Genomic DNA, 17,401 nt, shown 5'->3' with positions numbered 1-17,401 from the left:
TAAAAATAAATCGAAAACAAGACATAGCAACACCGTGTATTTTATATAGGGATAGTTTCAATTGCCAAATTACCCATATCTATATATATATATATATATATCATATATATATATATATATATATATATGTATATATATATAGATATATATATGTATATATGTACACACACACACACACACACACACACACAACCATATATATATATATATATATATATATATCTATATATATATATATATATATAATATATATATATATAATAAATATCTATATATATATTATATGTATGAATAACTTGATCATGAATTATATAAAATGTGATTCTATGTATAAAAAATAAAGGTGATGCCACGGAGGAAAATGAAAAGACGAGAATGCCAAGATCTTTCGGTCTAAACGATCCTTTACTTGAGGCACAAGTAAAGGGTCGTGTAGATCAAAAGATCTGGCAATTCTCGTCTTTTCTTTTTCCTCCGTGGCATCACCTTTATAAATAAATAAATAAACATATATATTTATATACATATATATATCTATATATATATATATATATATATAGTTGTATTTATAAAACATAATATATATATATATATATATATATATATATATATATATATAATCAGACAAGACAAATACACAAGCATATTTAAATGAAAAAGAACTCCTGGGTTCAAGCGTACAAAAAGGCCTCACTCTCTCATTGACCTGATTTCTCAAGACCTATTGCAGGTCACACCGTGATTCCTTCAGGTCTAGTGACAGTTCGAAAAGAATTTTTACAAATGTCACATTGACTGACCGTCACAAATGGTCACCCACTCAGCCAGTGACCAAACACAAGAATGAAAAGCTGATCCCTTAAACGAATTGTTGGCGATAGATGTAAACAGTATAAGCCATTATATCTTGTTTAATTTAACCAATTTACCTTTTGGATATATATATATATATATATATATATATATATATATATATATATATATATTATATATATATATATCATTGAGCTACAAATTTCCTTTAATATCTAAATTCACTCTACTTCGGAATTGATATATTTTCATATATGTACCGAAGGGGAATTTTTTTTTTTTTTTTTTTTTTTTTTTTTGTTTTTTTTTTTGGGTTTTTTTTTAGTTGCAATAAACAATCGCCCCACATGGGATCGAAACCACTGTCCAAGTGGACGGGGACGAAATCAGGACCCAGTGACGCTATCAAGTCAGCTAACAGACTTGATAGCGTCACTGGGTCCTGATTTCGTCCCCGTCCACTTGGACAGTCGATCCCAGTGGGGCGAAAATTGTTATCAACTAAAAAAAAAAAAAAAAAAAAAAAAAAAAATTCCCCTTCGGTACATATATGAAAATATATCAATTCCGAAGTAGAGTGAATTTAGATATTAAATTAAATTTGGAAATTGTAGCTCAATGATATATAAATGAATCACGGTTCGATGTGATGATTATTCTATATATATATATATATATATATATATATATATATATATATATATATATATAAATCATATGCACACATGTATACACACACACACACACACACACATATATATATATATATATATATATATATATATATTATATGCACACATGTATATACATATACAAAAATACATTATATACATATATATTTATATGTACATATGCATATTTTTATACACACACATATATATACTTATAGGCTAAACATATTTATGCTGTCACACTCCTTTAATTAAATTAAGTCTGGACCTGTTCAAATATCGTATCCTGTTACTCTAAACGATGCTGTAGGCTTAGCAGACAGGAAAACAGGTTATGAAGTTTCTCAAGGTGGTTCCAAGTTTTATCCCCGAACAGGATCTAAATTTCAAACAGTACCAAGCCCGTTTTCAGAACAGGATAACAGATAAAGGATATCCTGAAACGACATGACTTACGACTTAATCTTATGATTCGTGTACTTCTAATTGCTCTCGGCTGGATGGATGACATTCTTTAGTGAAGGTGACAAAAATAAAAGAATAAAATAAATAAATAAATAAGCTGAATAGTGAATCCTGATCTCATAAGAAAATGTCTAATTAGTTTTCTTGAAATGACAGGATGACGTAAGAATCAAGAAAAAAAAAGGAAGCCACTACACAAACCACCCCACCTCCCAAAAAACCCAAATTTGGCAATAAAGAAAAAGTAAGTTATCAAAATAAAAAATCATAATCAACATAGTCTCATTTGTGTAACTTATGATATGTTTACTTATTAAATACTTATTCCACATTTTATAACTATAAATAAAACTCCACTACAAGTTACGGCAATAAACAAAATATAAAACGTGGGAGAGTGATTTCAGTATCTAGAGAGGTTACGCACAGAAAAAGAACCTTTGCTGGCATAAAGATTCCTTATTCTAAACACGGAAATATTCCAGTTGCCATCTCCTCATCCCTGAAGAGGAAGCAAACAGCTATAGTAGCTTCATATCAACAGTGCATTTGATGTCTAGGCTCATCCTTATGACGCGCTTCCTGATTGGCTGTTGATAGCCAATCACAGGGCTGGAAATTCTCAGTCTCTCGTAAATTCACATAGGCAAGATATGGTTCTTCCTCTCCTGAGGGATACGTCTTTCAAACGTATACCTCAGGAGAGGTGGAACATGGATCCTATCCATGTGAACTATCGAGAGAGACTGAGAGTTTCCAGCCCAGTGATTGGCTTATCAACAGCCAATCAGGCGCGTCGTAAGGGACGGGCCTAGAAATCAAATGCACGGTTGACGTGAATCTATTATAGCTATTAAGGGAGGAAGGGAGTAATGGAGGGAGAGGAGAGGAGAGAAAGACTGGGAAAACGTCAGTTTCTGGGAGTCTATAGAAACGCTATTGGTAACTGGTCGTTTCTAGGTTTATTGCGACGATTTCACACGAATCAGGTGTAATTAGGAAAACAATTAAGATAATAAAAAATGAGTCTATGCTACCGAATGCATCAAGAAAGACAATGAAGACTTTTTCGTGACAATAACAACGGAGAAACATATCCAAAACTATTCCCCCCCCATACCCTTAGGAACTTTGGAGTTAATGTAGATTTTAAGAACAACAATAATAACCCGAAAAATGGCACCTCTAAAGAAATCTTCAGACAATACATAAGGGTGCGCATAACAAATCCCTGGTCGTTCATGGGGTTTCTTTATGTTGATCACGCTGCAAAATCATGGAAAAATATAAGATATGCAGAGAGCAATGCAGTTTCCGTTCTAGTGAGAATAATCATGCTATCAACTAACAGATATATAATTGAAAGAAATTTAACTGAAATATTATAAAAGAAAGATTCAGAAAGAATACAAACATGAGCCTAAGAATGTATACAGTTGATCAATTTACTTAAAATTAAATGCGTAGAATGTATCAATTTTACGGAAAGCACTATTAACCAAGCTTTATCAGTGAAGGTGTGGGAATACTTGCATAAAAAATTAAGAATTGTTTAATGAAGCTCTGACCTTTGTCTCAAATGAGGTTACGATAAAAAAAGATAACATGCAGGCACAATGGAAATACAACTACATACATGTCTTTTTTTTATTATATCTTAGCTTATAACTACTTTCTAATGCACGGGGCATGTGTTAGTCAACTGGTACCAATAACATTTCATGCAACATCTTTACTGATCAGACACAAAATGTACGACAGTGAACGCTTTTAACCAAATTACAACTGCATAAATTTATATAAAAAAAACAAATATTAAAGTTCAGTTACGTAATAAACATAATTATATATATATATATATATATATATATATATATATATATATATATATATATATATATATATATATATATATATATATATATCACGTTGGGGCAGTCATACCGGGCCCATATCCAGAGTTTTTTTTTTTTATGGTGGGGTTCTTTTTTCCCAAAACTGGACCTTTTCTACTATAAATGTCATTGCATATATAGGTATATAAAAGAGGAAATACTTGAAAATGTTATTTTAATTATATTAAGAATAATAAGTTAACACTAACATGCATATTGCTTTATTTGCTGTTATTTTATATACTTTGACTTAATAAAAGACAATAATTAACAAATATTCTAAAGAGTATGTATAATTATTTACTACATTGAAAGTACAGTTCAATGAAAAGGACAGTCACAGACAATATGGACTTCCAGAAATATTTTTTTTTTGGGGGGGAGTCGTTCGACCCCCGACACGCCCCCTCGCTACAGGCCTGCATACCAACAAGCAATTCTAACAAAAGATATCAAATAAAGAGACAATGCATGCAGCACGAATCACTATAGTGAATGAACAATTCAAATAACTCAGCATTCCATTCATAACAGTTTTCTTTAAACGACAGATACTTCATAGAAAATGGTACCTCACAAACAGGACTAACTTACTATATTGGTAGCAAGATATGCGTAGAAAACATCACATCACAGTTCTTCTTTGCCTGAAACAGAAAAAAAGGGAAAAAAATTACGATGGTTTTAGCCGTAAAATCAGGATTCCATTCATAGCAGTTTTCTTTAAACGACAGACACACTATAGAAAATGGTGCCTCACAAACAGAACTAACTGATAGCAAGACATGCGTAGAAAACATCACATCACAGTTCTTCCTTGCTGGAAAAAAAAAAAAAAAAAAAAAAAAAAAGAAATACGATGGTTTTATCCGTAAAAGAATATATTAATTACATGGTAAAACTGAAGACTACTATGGCGCCCTTCTGGTTCGATAACTGGCCAACCAGTTTACGTGCAAAAATGGGTGCCGTGTTTAGTACCAACCCTTTGGGAATAAACGTATTAATATAAACAAAAGGCGGCAAATATCGCAAACATAAACATTGTCAAAAAGCGGTAAGCATTCTGGTCGGCGACTGCCGGGAACGAAGCAACGATAACAGTCTTCAGTTCCACCACTTTTATTATCAATATATAAGTCATGACCGAATAAATCTCTTTGACTATCATATAGGAATAGTCCAATTCAGTGAGAGAAAAAAATATCTTGATCTATTACAATTAAGAATGAAATTCTTCTAATATATATTTATTTCGAATCGCGTTAATTTTTGCACTTGTTTAGTCGTTAAACATGAAAAAATAACATCAAAATTCCATGAAATTTCTCTATTTAGAAAGCCAAAAATAATGCCATATTATTATTATTATTATTATTATTATTATATTATTATTATTATTATTATTATTATTACCTTCGTTGACAGTGCCAGATGCCTTCCTTTCCCTGGCTGCCAGGATATCTTCGTATAAACTGGGATTATTTTCCTTCAAGCTCCTCTCTTCCTGTTCGTCCATGTCTCCTTCCACCCAGCGTCTCATGGAGGCCTTCGCTCCCTCCACCAAGCGGTCCTTGGCCCGTCCCATGAACTCCGAATCTCCACCGGCCTAACACAATAATAATAATAAGAACAATAATGTGCGCCAGTTTCGTAGATCTGACTTATAACTGTTTAAGAAAGTGTGTGTGTGTGTGTGTGTACCTAAGGAACTAATGCATGCATACATATGTATATACAAATATTGTCTATATATATAATATATATATATATATATATATATATATATATATATATATAATATATTTATATGTCTGTATACATACATGCATATATATTATATATATATATATATATATATATATATATATATATATATACATACATGTATATATATATATGTATTTATATATATATTTATATATAAAAAATATATATATATATATATATATATATATACACGAATGAACTAATGCATAAATGTATATAGTATGTGTATGATGCTTTGTCGATTTTTACTTTATATTCTTTTCATGGGCAGTCTAGTTTGTGGATGCTTGCTTTGCAAGTTAATCGGGCTCCTAGGCTTCTTCCATATGACTATTCGCAATAGAAATGAACAGTCATTCCTCAACAACCCTGGAGAGAGAGAGAGAGAGAGAGAGAGAGAGAGAGAGAGAGAGAGAGAGAGAGAGAGAGAGAGATTTACTTTCGCCACTGTTCCCTCTGTGATATGATAAATAAACCGAAAATAGTTACAGGTAATATAAGCATAATTATTTGATTCTATCACATGGTAAAACCAATGAAATCACAAATAAATGAAAGAAAAATCACACACACACACAACCTACTGCCTTACCCTAGCAACTGTCTCCCACTGCTCAACCCCAAGATCTCTGAGTTCATCCATCAGGTCATCCAACTCGGAGGACAGGGCATCGAAGGCGTCCTGGGTCAGATGCAAGGCATCCTCTTCGGAAAGGATGCCATCCGAATCAGCATCCAACAGGATGAAGATGTTCTTCGCAGCGGCCTGGCACTCGGAAGGACAGTCGACCAAGTTGGGGAGAATAACTCGATCCTGTATAAAGATTCCTTGCTGATAAGACTCGATATAAAAAGATCTACTACTACTACTACTACTACTACAGTCACTATCTACTAATCTTGTTACTTATCATCGTTATCATCTAATATTACCACTCCTACCACAACTCTATTATTATTTACTGTTAACGGTAATTATGATTTCAATAAACAAATTCACTATAGTAGACTCACATCAAGCGTGCAACTGATGTCTAGGCCAGTCCCTTACGACGCGCCTGATTGGCTGTTGATAAGCCAATCACAGGGCTGGGAACTCTCAGTTCTCGAGAGAGTTCACATAGGCAGGATGTATGTTCCACCTCTCCTGAGGTATACGTTTTTCAGGAGAGGTGGAACATGCATCCTTCCTATGTGAACTCTCTCGAGAGACTGAGAGTTTCCAGCCCTGTGATTGGCTTATCAACAGCCAATCAGGAGCGTCGTAAGGGACGGGCCTAGACATCAGATGCACGCTTGATGTGAATCGACTATAGTAAGTGCTTATAGTATTGGCGATGTTATCTAAAAACTATTGCTTAACTTGAGATACACCATTTTAGATTCAAAGGTTAACAGCAATAATAATAATGGTAATAACAATTACTTCTTTCAATTCAATGATAGTACCTTTTAGTTTACAACTATTCTCAAGTGTGATAAGCCCCATTTTGCATTAGGTGAACTCAAACAAAGGTATCTTAAAGTTTCATGAAAGAAAGGTTCACATTTTAAGATTTTAACTCAAAATTTGATTGCTAAAATAACCTTGTAGCTTCTCTATCTCCTTGACAGTGTAATGGTTTAAGCAAGATCCTAACTCTTCTACCAAGCGCAGGTTTGATTCCTCCCTGGGAAACACACTTTCCCCATTCACTTCCTCTCTCTTTGCAAGTTCTCCATTGGAAAGCGTATCCAAAAATATTAAGATACAGTGAAGAACAGAGGTCACGGTGGCCTTTACAATACGTAGATTTAAGAGAAATGTTCTGACATTTTTCAGACATATACAAAGGGACTCACAACTCTGAAATCATGCAGGAACTGCGCCTTGCTTCTCCGCTGACTGGAAAGAAGGTAGAATTTAACGAGATGCAGAAGTGGGTTCTCGTCTGACCAAAGGACGGGAGAAGTTCGACGGAGGCCGCGAGGAAGAACCTCCCAGAGGGTTCTACTACTGGAGTGTCGTCTTCGGTTCTTTTTGCGACCGGATAGGTTACTTTTAGTGATGAAAAGAGAAGCCTCTTGGTCAATTTTGTCCTGATCGCGAATGATCTCATCAGTAGCTCAATATCAGCAATTTATATTTGATATATTTATGTTCAAAATAATAATTTTACTTCCAATTGTCATAATCCTGATCACGACAAAAGTCAAAATTATGATGACGATGATAATAATAATTACCCAAATATTAATCATGACAACGAAGATAACTGTAATTATAACACCAAAATGCATAAAAATCATAAGCATATTAATAGTTATATGAATACCCAACCCTGCACGAATCACAATGATGATAATTAAAAAATACATTTATGATGATAAAGAACTGAAAAGTACAAATTCTCCAACACTGACACATAGACTGTCTTTAGTTAGTTGACCTTTTGGATTTCTGCTACAAAAGCCAAGAATGTTACCTAATTTATGACAGCTTCTAGACATTGACTTTGCAATGAGCTATCTGTTACTTCAATTGGGATTAAGCTACATTTTTTGTAACTTCCCTGGCATAGATAAATGCACGAGTTCACATAAAAAATAAATTTACAATTAAATTAAAAGACAAATGGTTTTTGGTATGAAAAAATGCATAAGCATTCATCATAAAAATGTTAAGACTCTCTACAATGTTGACCTTTGCTGAATAAATCGCTTACATTTATTTACGTAGTTCCTTTAATACAAGCATCTTGCAGCTTAATTTAACTAGGCACCTTTCTTGGATAGGTCTATCAGTTCCGAGCATTGTCTTTAATAACGATAATACTTTAATTTTCCATCATTCCCTAATGCTACCGGGAAAGGATTTATGCCTAGATCCAGATAATTACCAGATTCAGGGGATACAGTCATTGAATACAATCTAATAAACAGAATAATACCTAGATCAAGAGGATAATGTCATGGGAAGCAGTCTACATTCATGATATATTACCGAAATCTAGGAGATACAATCTGTATCAAGGGGAAACTGCCAAAATACAGAAGATATTACTTGAATCCAAGAGACTCCAATAATGTACTATGGCCACTCTTATGTGAGGGTTGGAGCAGGATTCGTGACATCTACAAGCAACTCTAAACTTACCATTCTAATGGAAAATGCAATGGAGAGAGAGAGAGAGAGAGAGAGAGAGAGAGGAGGAAGCTATCTGATGACCAGATTTAAACAAGATTACTGAACAGGTAACCAGATCGTGGTAAATACAAACAGCTTCTATGGTTATTGTCTTATATATAATTTTTCAGTCATAACAGAGATGACTTGGCAAACCGTTGTCATATCTCGGATGGGTATTAACTAAGCTGATTATGTCATTATGGAACCGTAAACCCTTTGTCATAAAGCATGAATGGTCAAAGATCCTCACCAAGAGTTCGTCATGGTCCAGCATAATTCAAAATGTGTCAAAATTGTTTAAAACTCCCATATTTGATATTAAATGGTTTACTCTTTCCTTGAGTTAAATGAACAGTGTTGTTTCGCCTCTGAGGAAATTATAACTGAATTAACCGCAGTGTAAAAATATCCAGGATTCTTCTATATAGAGCACTCTAATGAAAAAATCAACTTTGTATGTTAGTGCAATTTATAATCTGAGAAAGTTATATAACACTAAATGGCATGAAATTATTCTTACTTTCTATATTACTATTTTTAAATAACTAATGATGAAATGAATAAATTAATTGTTATAAACAGTGTACTTTATCAGACATTGGTGTGGATTCAATAGACGAATAAAACTGGCGCTCAAGGTAAAAATAATACGTATCCTCAAAGGCCTTCGTGACTTTCGGTTGATGATTCCCAAAGGACATCAAGAACTTAAAGGTGTTGTAGGCAGCGCGAGCCTTGTCCTTTTGGACTAATAAAATTACTATTTTCCACCCCAGACGACACCATTTTAATGTTTAGAGTTTAAACAGTACAGCAACACCTTAAAAGTTAACTACCTTTCAGTATCTTCCTTCAGATGAGGTCCTTCGTGGACATCCTGGTTTATCTCGCCTTCAGCCAGAAGGTCATCCAGAACGTCATCGCGAATGCTAAGGTCGTCTTCCCAGATGATCCTTAGGGCGACCGAGTCTACGGAGGCTGATGCCTGCCACATCCTATAAGGAGTTTTTAATTCTGATTTCCTTTATCGTGAACTGCCGTCTCAACAACAATGATCATCCTACCAGTATATACAAATTTCCTAAGGAATTTCGTTTACACTTTTATTTTGATCAGGTATTCTGGGTAAATGCGCATTTCTACAACTTGTTCCTTCTGCATATGAAATTCTATTAGCCAAAATGAGTATTATGACTTTAAGTAGCAAATTATTCTAAAGAAGATAAATGTGCTGCAACAAACAATTGTCACATTAATGTTTAGAGGAATAAGAAATATTTGGAGTAATTACGGCGTAAGCAACAGCTGGGCTTTAACAAAATCCGATTATAGTTTTCTCATCATCTGTTTTGCTAAAAGCCAAAACTCTTCAAATGACAAACATCAACTCATCACTGAAAATTTAACATATTCATATTAATCCCCTCTACTCGCCCTTCGAAAACACAGTCTTCTAACATCAACTATTCATAAAGATATGACTTCAGTTATTCTCTCTTTCTCGCTCTTTAAAAAGTTAACTGTGAAAAACGCAACTCTTCTTTAAGATATGACTTCAGTTTTTCCTTCTCTGTACTCTTCAAAACTCACTTCATAAAGAGCAACTCACAAAAAGGAAGCTTCAAACGAAACAATTCTGGAAAAACTCACCATTCCAGCGGCATGAAAAGGCAGTCACGTTGACCTAACTCAGCTTTGACCAAAAACATCTGATCGGGCAAGGCATGGGAAGCTGCCTCGTCTACCCTCAGGGTACAGGAGTCCCCCTGGCACTGTAAACACATCTTAATCAGATTTCACGAACCACTTTACCCAATATATGATTTTAAAAAACTTAACATTTTACCTAATATATGACTAAAATGGCGAATACTTTACCAAGTAATGACAAAAAAAAGGATTAAAACTTTACCTAATATACTACTATAAAATATATATAACTGTGAGTTTGGAAAGGTATTTCTGTTTACACAAGGCACCTGAATTATCTCACCAGCACAGACCTGACAGAAGAAGGAAGGAATAAGATGAAATCAACCTCCAAGGATACATGATGAAAAGATTGAAGGGGGGAATGCAGAGGAAAGAAAAGATCCAATCATAGGCAATTTAGCGTTAATAACTTCTCTCATATACCATCCGAAATTGGAATTGTTGCGATTATTCTGCCAAATTTCCGGACTGGAATGTGAAAATGTATTTCATTGCATTACTGTGTATGTGGGCAGACTACCAGACTATAACGAGAGAAAAGTAAAGTTCTATAAGTTTTATATGGAAAACTAACAAACAGACTGGTTAAATAGGTATTTCCATTTATTCATTTCTCTGAAGAACAAAACCTTGACAAGACTTACCGCATTTTCTTTCATTTAACTAAATCAACAGCAAAATATGAAGCTATTAAATACAAACCAAGCTAAAATTACCCTCAAAATACTTTGTCTTTGATGCAGACTGGAAGAACGTTTAGAAAAATATATCACATGACGGATTTGACTCCTTTTGAACTATTAGGCTATATGTCAAAGAATCTTACAGGAAATAAAAAAATTATAAACTACAAAATCAATATAAAATAGAGGGAATTACCAACCCCTCGACCACTCTTATAATTCAAGGTGATACAAATGTAATTGATATTCGCCCAACCATACATCAATATCTGCAACAAAATCAACCGGCGTTCGAATTGTTCAACTACTTGAAACTTTGCAATTCTAATCTATTTTCGCAGAGACAAGCACCAACAATCGTGATAAAGCAAGGTTTTCAAAACATACAAATAACTGTGAGCAATTTTGAACAAGCCGTCTTGAAAGAAGAATTTAGTAGTAGTAGTAGTAGTAATAATAATAATAATAATAATAATAATAATAATAATAATAATAATAATAATAATAATAATAATAATAATAATAATAATGCAATTACTGAAAATTATAAAAATAAAGTTAAACTGAAATACTTTCCTGCTGAAGGCAGATTTATCTACATTCAAATTCGGTTTTAGTTTATCTTTGTAATATAGATAACTCTACCTTCAGCTGGATAATACTTAAATTCAAGGTCATTCTTATAATTTTCAATATGTTGAACGTATTTATTTTATGTGTTTTGGGTATAAATGCGTTGATTTTCATTTTCACTGAAGCTAATAATAATAATAATGTTAGAAACAGCGCACATAGTGAGAAAAGCAATAAACTCCTAAGAAGGCAGGATGCAACCCGGAACCCCATACTATAAAAACCACCCAGTCGAATAGGATGACTGTGATAGGAAAAAAATAATACTAATAATAATAATAATGATAATAATGATAGTAAAAAAAATGGCTTTCGAAAATGGCAGACCATTGATTATTCATATGCATAAAACTGCACTTTTTCATATCTCACTACTCCACACTCATCAGTTACAGAGATGAATATTTTTACCCACCGTCAAGTCCTCCCACCGGATGACAGGGAATGGAGTCAAAGAGACGGAAACGCGTCCTTCGACCATGCAGAGGACTGAGGCGCTGTAGAAGGACCTGCTGGTCTTATCGATTTGTGATGTCCATCCCCTTCGAGTGTAATGTAGACCCTAGTCAGAGTTGGAATACTTCATAAAAATATTATTCAGTGTAAAAAAAAAAAAAAGGATGACTGGGTTACATATTTCATAAAAATATTATTCACTGTCAAAAACCAAAAGAATGGAAACAGCTGATGACTGAGTTAGATATTTCATAAAAATATTATTCAGTGTCAAAAAAAAAAAAGTTGATGACTGAGTTAAACATTCCATAAAAATATTATTCACTGTCAAAAAACAGAAAAAATTGAAACAGTTGATGACTGAGTTAGATATTTCATAAAAATATTATTCACTGTCAGAAAAAAAAAAAGTTTGATGACTGAGTTTAAAACCATTCCATAAAAATATTATTCACTGTCAAAAAACAGAAAAAATTGAAACAGTTGATGACTGAGTTAGATATTTCATAAAAATATTATTTAGTCAATAAAAAAAGTTTATGACTGAGTTAAACATTCCATAAAAATATTATTCACGGTCAAAAAATAAAAAATAAGTTGAAATAGTTGATGATTGTGAGTTAGATATTTCATAAAAATATTATTCAGTGTCGAAAAAATAAACAGACAACGACTGGCAGAAACAGCGACTAGTCACATACCCGTTGAGTGCTTTTAACAAATAAGTGCATTAATTTAAATTATGCCGTATATAAACACATCTGGGTAAGCTTTTCAGTGAAACTTGATCACCCTGGTTCATAAATATTTTACATTTCTTTGCAATATGTATTTTTGTAACTCTAATAATAATAACAATCTTCATCACCAATATAATTTTTAACATTAAAATACCAATGTTATTCTACCAACATTAATTTTCTGTGGTGAAAATACATACGACCTGTTTGAAACGGTCTGCAAAAAGTTAAAAATACTATTATTTACCATTTTGTTGTCTATATTTTAGCTCGATACCATAAATTTTTTCTCAATGGTTTTAACCTTTGCAAACGTACTGATCACAACATTACATCTAAATACTAGAAATACATGAAGAGGCTGATCTGTATAGATCCGATATGCGTTATCAAGGAACAAGTAGAGGCTTATCCATAATACCACATTCAATTGTCAATAATCATTACCTAGAATGAAATAATTCTGTTCGACATAAACACAGAGCAAACTCAAGAAAGCAATCAGAATACATAACACCGTCATCGAAAAAACACACACACAAATATGCATCAGAAACGATTCCAAAATCTAATGAAATCTTCATTGTGCATAGCTCACACATTCATAGATTCCAGGGAAGGTTATTTGACAATTAGATAAACAAACAACAAGGTTTAACAAATAACTTCCGTCAAACTTTGCTAGCGGAGGTAATTCAACACCTTTAGACGGGGAAAACCAAACAGATCGCACCATGAAACATAAGCAAGTCCTTGCATAATTTACCTTCAGTCGCTTGAATTGTTCTGGAAAAAAAAATGAAATAAAACTCACGGCTCTCATGACGTCATCGAAATCAAAGCTCTCGAGAAATCCTGGTAGTGTGATGAGCTTCCTGAAGAGATAACAAGCACTGAGTCTCAGGAGGGAGTTGCCAAATCAAAGGCTTAAAACAAGGGGGAAAATGAACAGGAAATGTACAAGAAGTGAACAAGAACTTCAGACTGGTAGTGGAAGAAGGCCGCGATCGTTTACGCCTTGGGAGACGTGGCATATTGAAGAATATTTCTGAGGGTGAAGACTGAGACCAGACAGGCCAATGGATGGCCAATTATTAAACCATAAGTTCTGATTGTATGGAAAATATCTAACTTTTTCTCAAAAACACTCTTGGGAACATCGATGACTGGACGGAGTTCGAAGAAGCAGATAATGGCAATGAGTGGAGGTCATTCCTTTGAAAGGGAAGATGTCATCCACAAAATTAATGAAATTTTAGCCATTTCGTAAGATAAAAACAAATCTATATTAGCATATATGTCATGGTGAAATACATATATATATATACATATATATATATATATATATATATATATATATATATATATATATATATACATATATATACATTTGTCATATCCTGTATTAATGATTTAGCACTATTTCAGTTTGATAGCGGAACATTTACATCTAAAACAAGATATATTTCATATATACAAGCACACGCATATTACTATATATATATATATATATATATATATATATTATATATATATATATATATATATATATGTGTGTGTGTGTGTGTATGTGTGTGTAATATATATGTAGGTGTATATAAAAGCATATATACATACACACACACACACACGCACACACACACACACACACACAACACACATATATATATATATATATATATATATATATATATATATATATATATATATATATGGTATATATATATATTATATATATATATATATATATATATATATATATATATAATAATGCAAAACATAACTTGCTTAGATATGATGAATGCCATATTATCAAACTCAAACAGCTCACAAACACTCATACAAGATATGATGCAATATACAACCACACTAAACGCACGCCAACGATACAACCGAATCACTACAATTACCCAATATCCCTGGTAACGTTGACGAACGCTTCATCGGAGAACCCACGGCCTTCTAATGCGAACTTCCGAAGGGACACTTCTGCAATGTCCCACGTCTTTCCTCCGATTTCATTCTGGTTCTTACGGACTTTCGTGCCATTTTCTTCGATTTCATCTTCTATTCTTTCGTTTTCTTTTATTTTCGCTCCTTCCACTTCTCCTCTATCCTCTTCCGTATCGTCGGGTGTCGCATCTCCAGCGACGGTTGCGACTGCACAGAACGTCGTCGCAGCCTCCAGGCTGCCGTTCAGTCGCCCAAAACTCCAGGGGGCCAACTCGGTGATGGTCTTCCCGTCGAGAGCGTTGGTTATCAACACCGGCTGGTAGCTGACGTCAATGAATTCCTCCACAGTGATGTCTTTGGCTGATGCCTCGTGAGCCTGAACTAACGGCAACTCGATGTACGACTTTGTGGGATCGCTGGCAAAAACTGCTGTGCTACAACACAGTAACAAACAAACACGAGTCGATATGTGGTACATTTTAACCATTAAGAGCGAGGGAAACAGATGGCTGTATAATTATCGGGCAATAAATATTAATCCTGAAAAGTGACGAGAACAAAGCAACAGATTCTTCAGTAATGCTGACTTCATAAACGTGATCCACGAGCACGTAGTGATTATATACTAATATATATATACTAATATATATATATATATATATATATATATATTATATATATATATATATATATATATATATATATATATATATATATATATATATATATATATACTGAGTATGTAATCTTTGATCTTGACACTATTTCCATTATGTGATTAGATTTTACGTAGGACTGGTGTAATGTTTGTATATATATAAACTACATAAACTATATATATAATGTATATATATATAATTTATATATATATTATATATATGTATTATATATACGTATATTTTTACACATATATACAATTACATCAGTCCTAGGTAAAATCTAACCTCAAACTGGAAATGGTGTAAAGATCACAGATAATTAATCAACCTTCGAATATACTCGCATATGAAATGAGATATTTCATATAATATATTTTCTAAAATCACAAAATATATGCAACTTGGAAACCACTGAAAATATTTCATAATTTCTGAGAGTGTATCTAGTAATGAAATAAAGCTTGTTTTTTTTTAAACATCACTGGAACATGATGAGGATCACTGTGAACACTGACTAACTTCACTTCATAGAGTAAATGGATAAAATGTGCTGAAACATCGAAGAAATGATCATCAATGTTTTCCGTAAACGCAAACGAACTTAAAATCACTGTTTACTAAAAGTACAAAATTGAACTGAAAGCACCAATACCATCGGTTTCAAAACCCAGAAGAAAAGCACTCAATATACAATTATATGCGAATGTTTCAAAAAACGCCAAAAATTCCTTGGTAACTCCAATGAAGCGTCACAATGATAGAAACCGGGTGAAAGGCACCAAAACGCAAAACGAATCCATAATGTTTCAGAAACCGTAAGAAATTCACGAAAAACAACCGACGGTCGAAACCAAGAAGAAGAAACCCTCTCAAACGCAAAGTACTGTACAAGACAGCGTGAAAACTACCTATAGTATACACCTCTACGCCAACCTCGTTCCTTATCGGCGGAGAAATTCATCGTTATCGGCGTAATCACTTGGGGAACGTGTCATCTGTCTATCTCTCCATCTCTTCATTTATCTTCTCCCTCTTCGAACAGCCTTCTTTTTTCTCATCGATTATTCCCTGTTCACTTCCAAGCTCCGGTATACGTAGCAGTGTTCCAAGCAAGATGAATGAGCTACGCTCGAAAACCAAAAATGTGAATCTGCGAGAGAGAGAGAAGAGAGAGAGAGAGAGAGAGAGAGAGAGAGAGAGAGAAATTTTTTATTAACCAGTTATAAATAAAAACGATAGAATTATTTCTACAAGATATGAAGTCAAATTTGTTTGTTTGTATGGTGTTTTTACGTTGCATGGAACCAGTGGTTATTCAACAACGGGACCAACGGCTTTACGATTACAAGAAAGTCTCCTATGGCAGGGAGGAAATATGAATATTCAGTTCCATTAATAATCGCAGAATTTCTGGACGTGAAACCCGCATGACAGAACAAAGATTTTTGAACAGCTTCGACAGTAAAATATTTAGTTTTTAAGATATGTTTAAATACAGGGATTTCTCTCTCTCTCTTCTCTCTCTCCTCTCTCATCTCTCTCTTCTCTCTCTCGTTCTCCTCTCTCTCTCTCTCTCTCTCTCTCTATATCTATATATATATATATATATATATATCTATATATATATATATATATATATATATCTATATCATTATATATATACATATATATATATCTTTATATATCTATATATATATATATATAGATATAATAGTATATATCTATATATATATATATATATATATATATATATATATATATAAATATCTATATATATATAT

At 33.1% G+C, this 17,401-nt stretch overlaps 1 protein-coding gene across 1 annotated transcript; it reads right to left on the bottom strand.

Moving 5' to 3' along the window:
* Positions 1–4,060: 4,060 nt before the first annotated feature.
* LOC135197140 (uncharacterized) lies at positions 4,061–15,501 on the bottom strand. The gene is made up of 9 exons (XM_064224110.1): positions 14,919–15,501; positions 13,823–13,883; positions 12,228–12,374; positions 10,434–10,555; positions 9,620–9,778; positions 7,457–7,652; positions 6,207–6,428; positions 5,261–5,453; positions 4,061–4,491 (listed from the first exon to the last, which is right to left on the bottom strand). The coding sequence occupies exons 1-9, from the start codon at positions 15,446–15,448 to the stop codon at positions 4,475–4,477; spliced, it is 1,647 nt and encodes a 548-aa protein (XP_064080180.1). The 5' UTR covers positions 15,449–15,501; the 3' UTR covers positions 4,061–4,474.
* Between the last annotated feature and the right edge of the window lie 1,900 nt (positions 15,502–17,401).

This window comes from Macrobrachium nipponense, chromosome 18 (assembly GCF_015104395.2).
Source record: "Macrobrachium nipponense isolate FS-2020 chromosome 18, ASM1510439v2, whole genome shotgun sequence".
Classification (NCBI taxonomy): domain Eukaryota; kingdom Metazoa; phylum Arthropoda; class Malacostraca; order Decapoda; family Palaemonidae; genus Macrobrachium; species Macrobrachium nipponense.
This window is presented reverse-complemented; position numbering and strand designations above follow the sequence as displayed.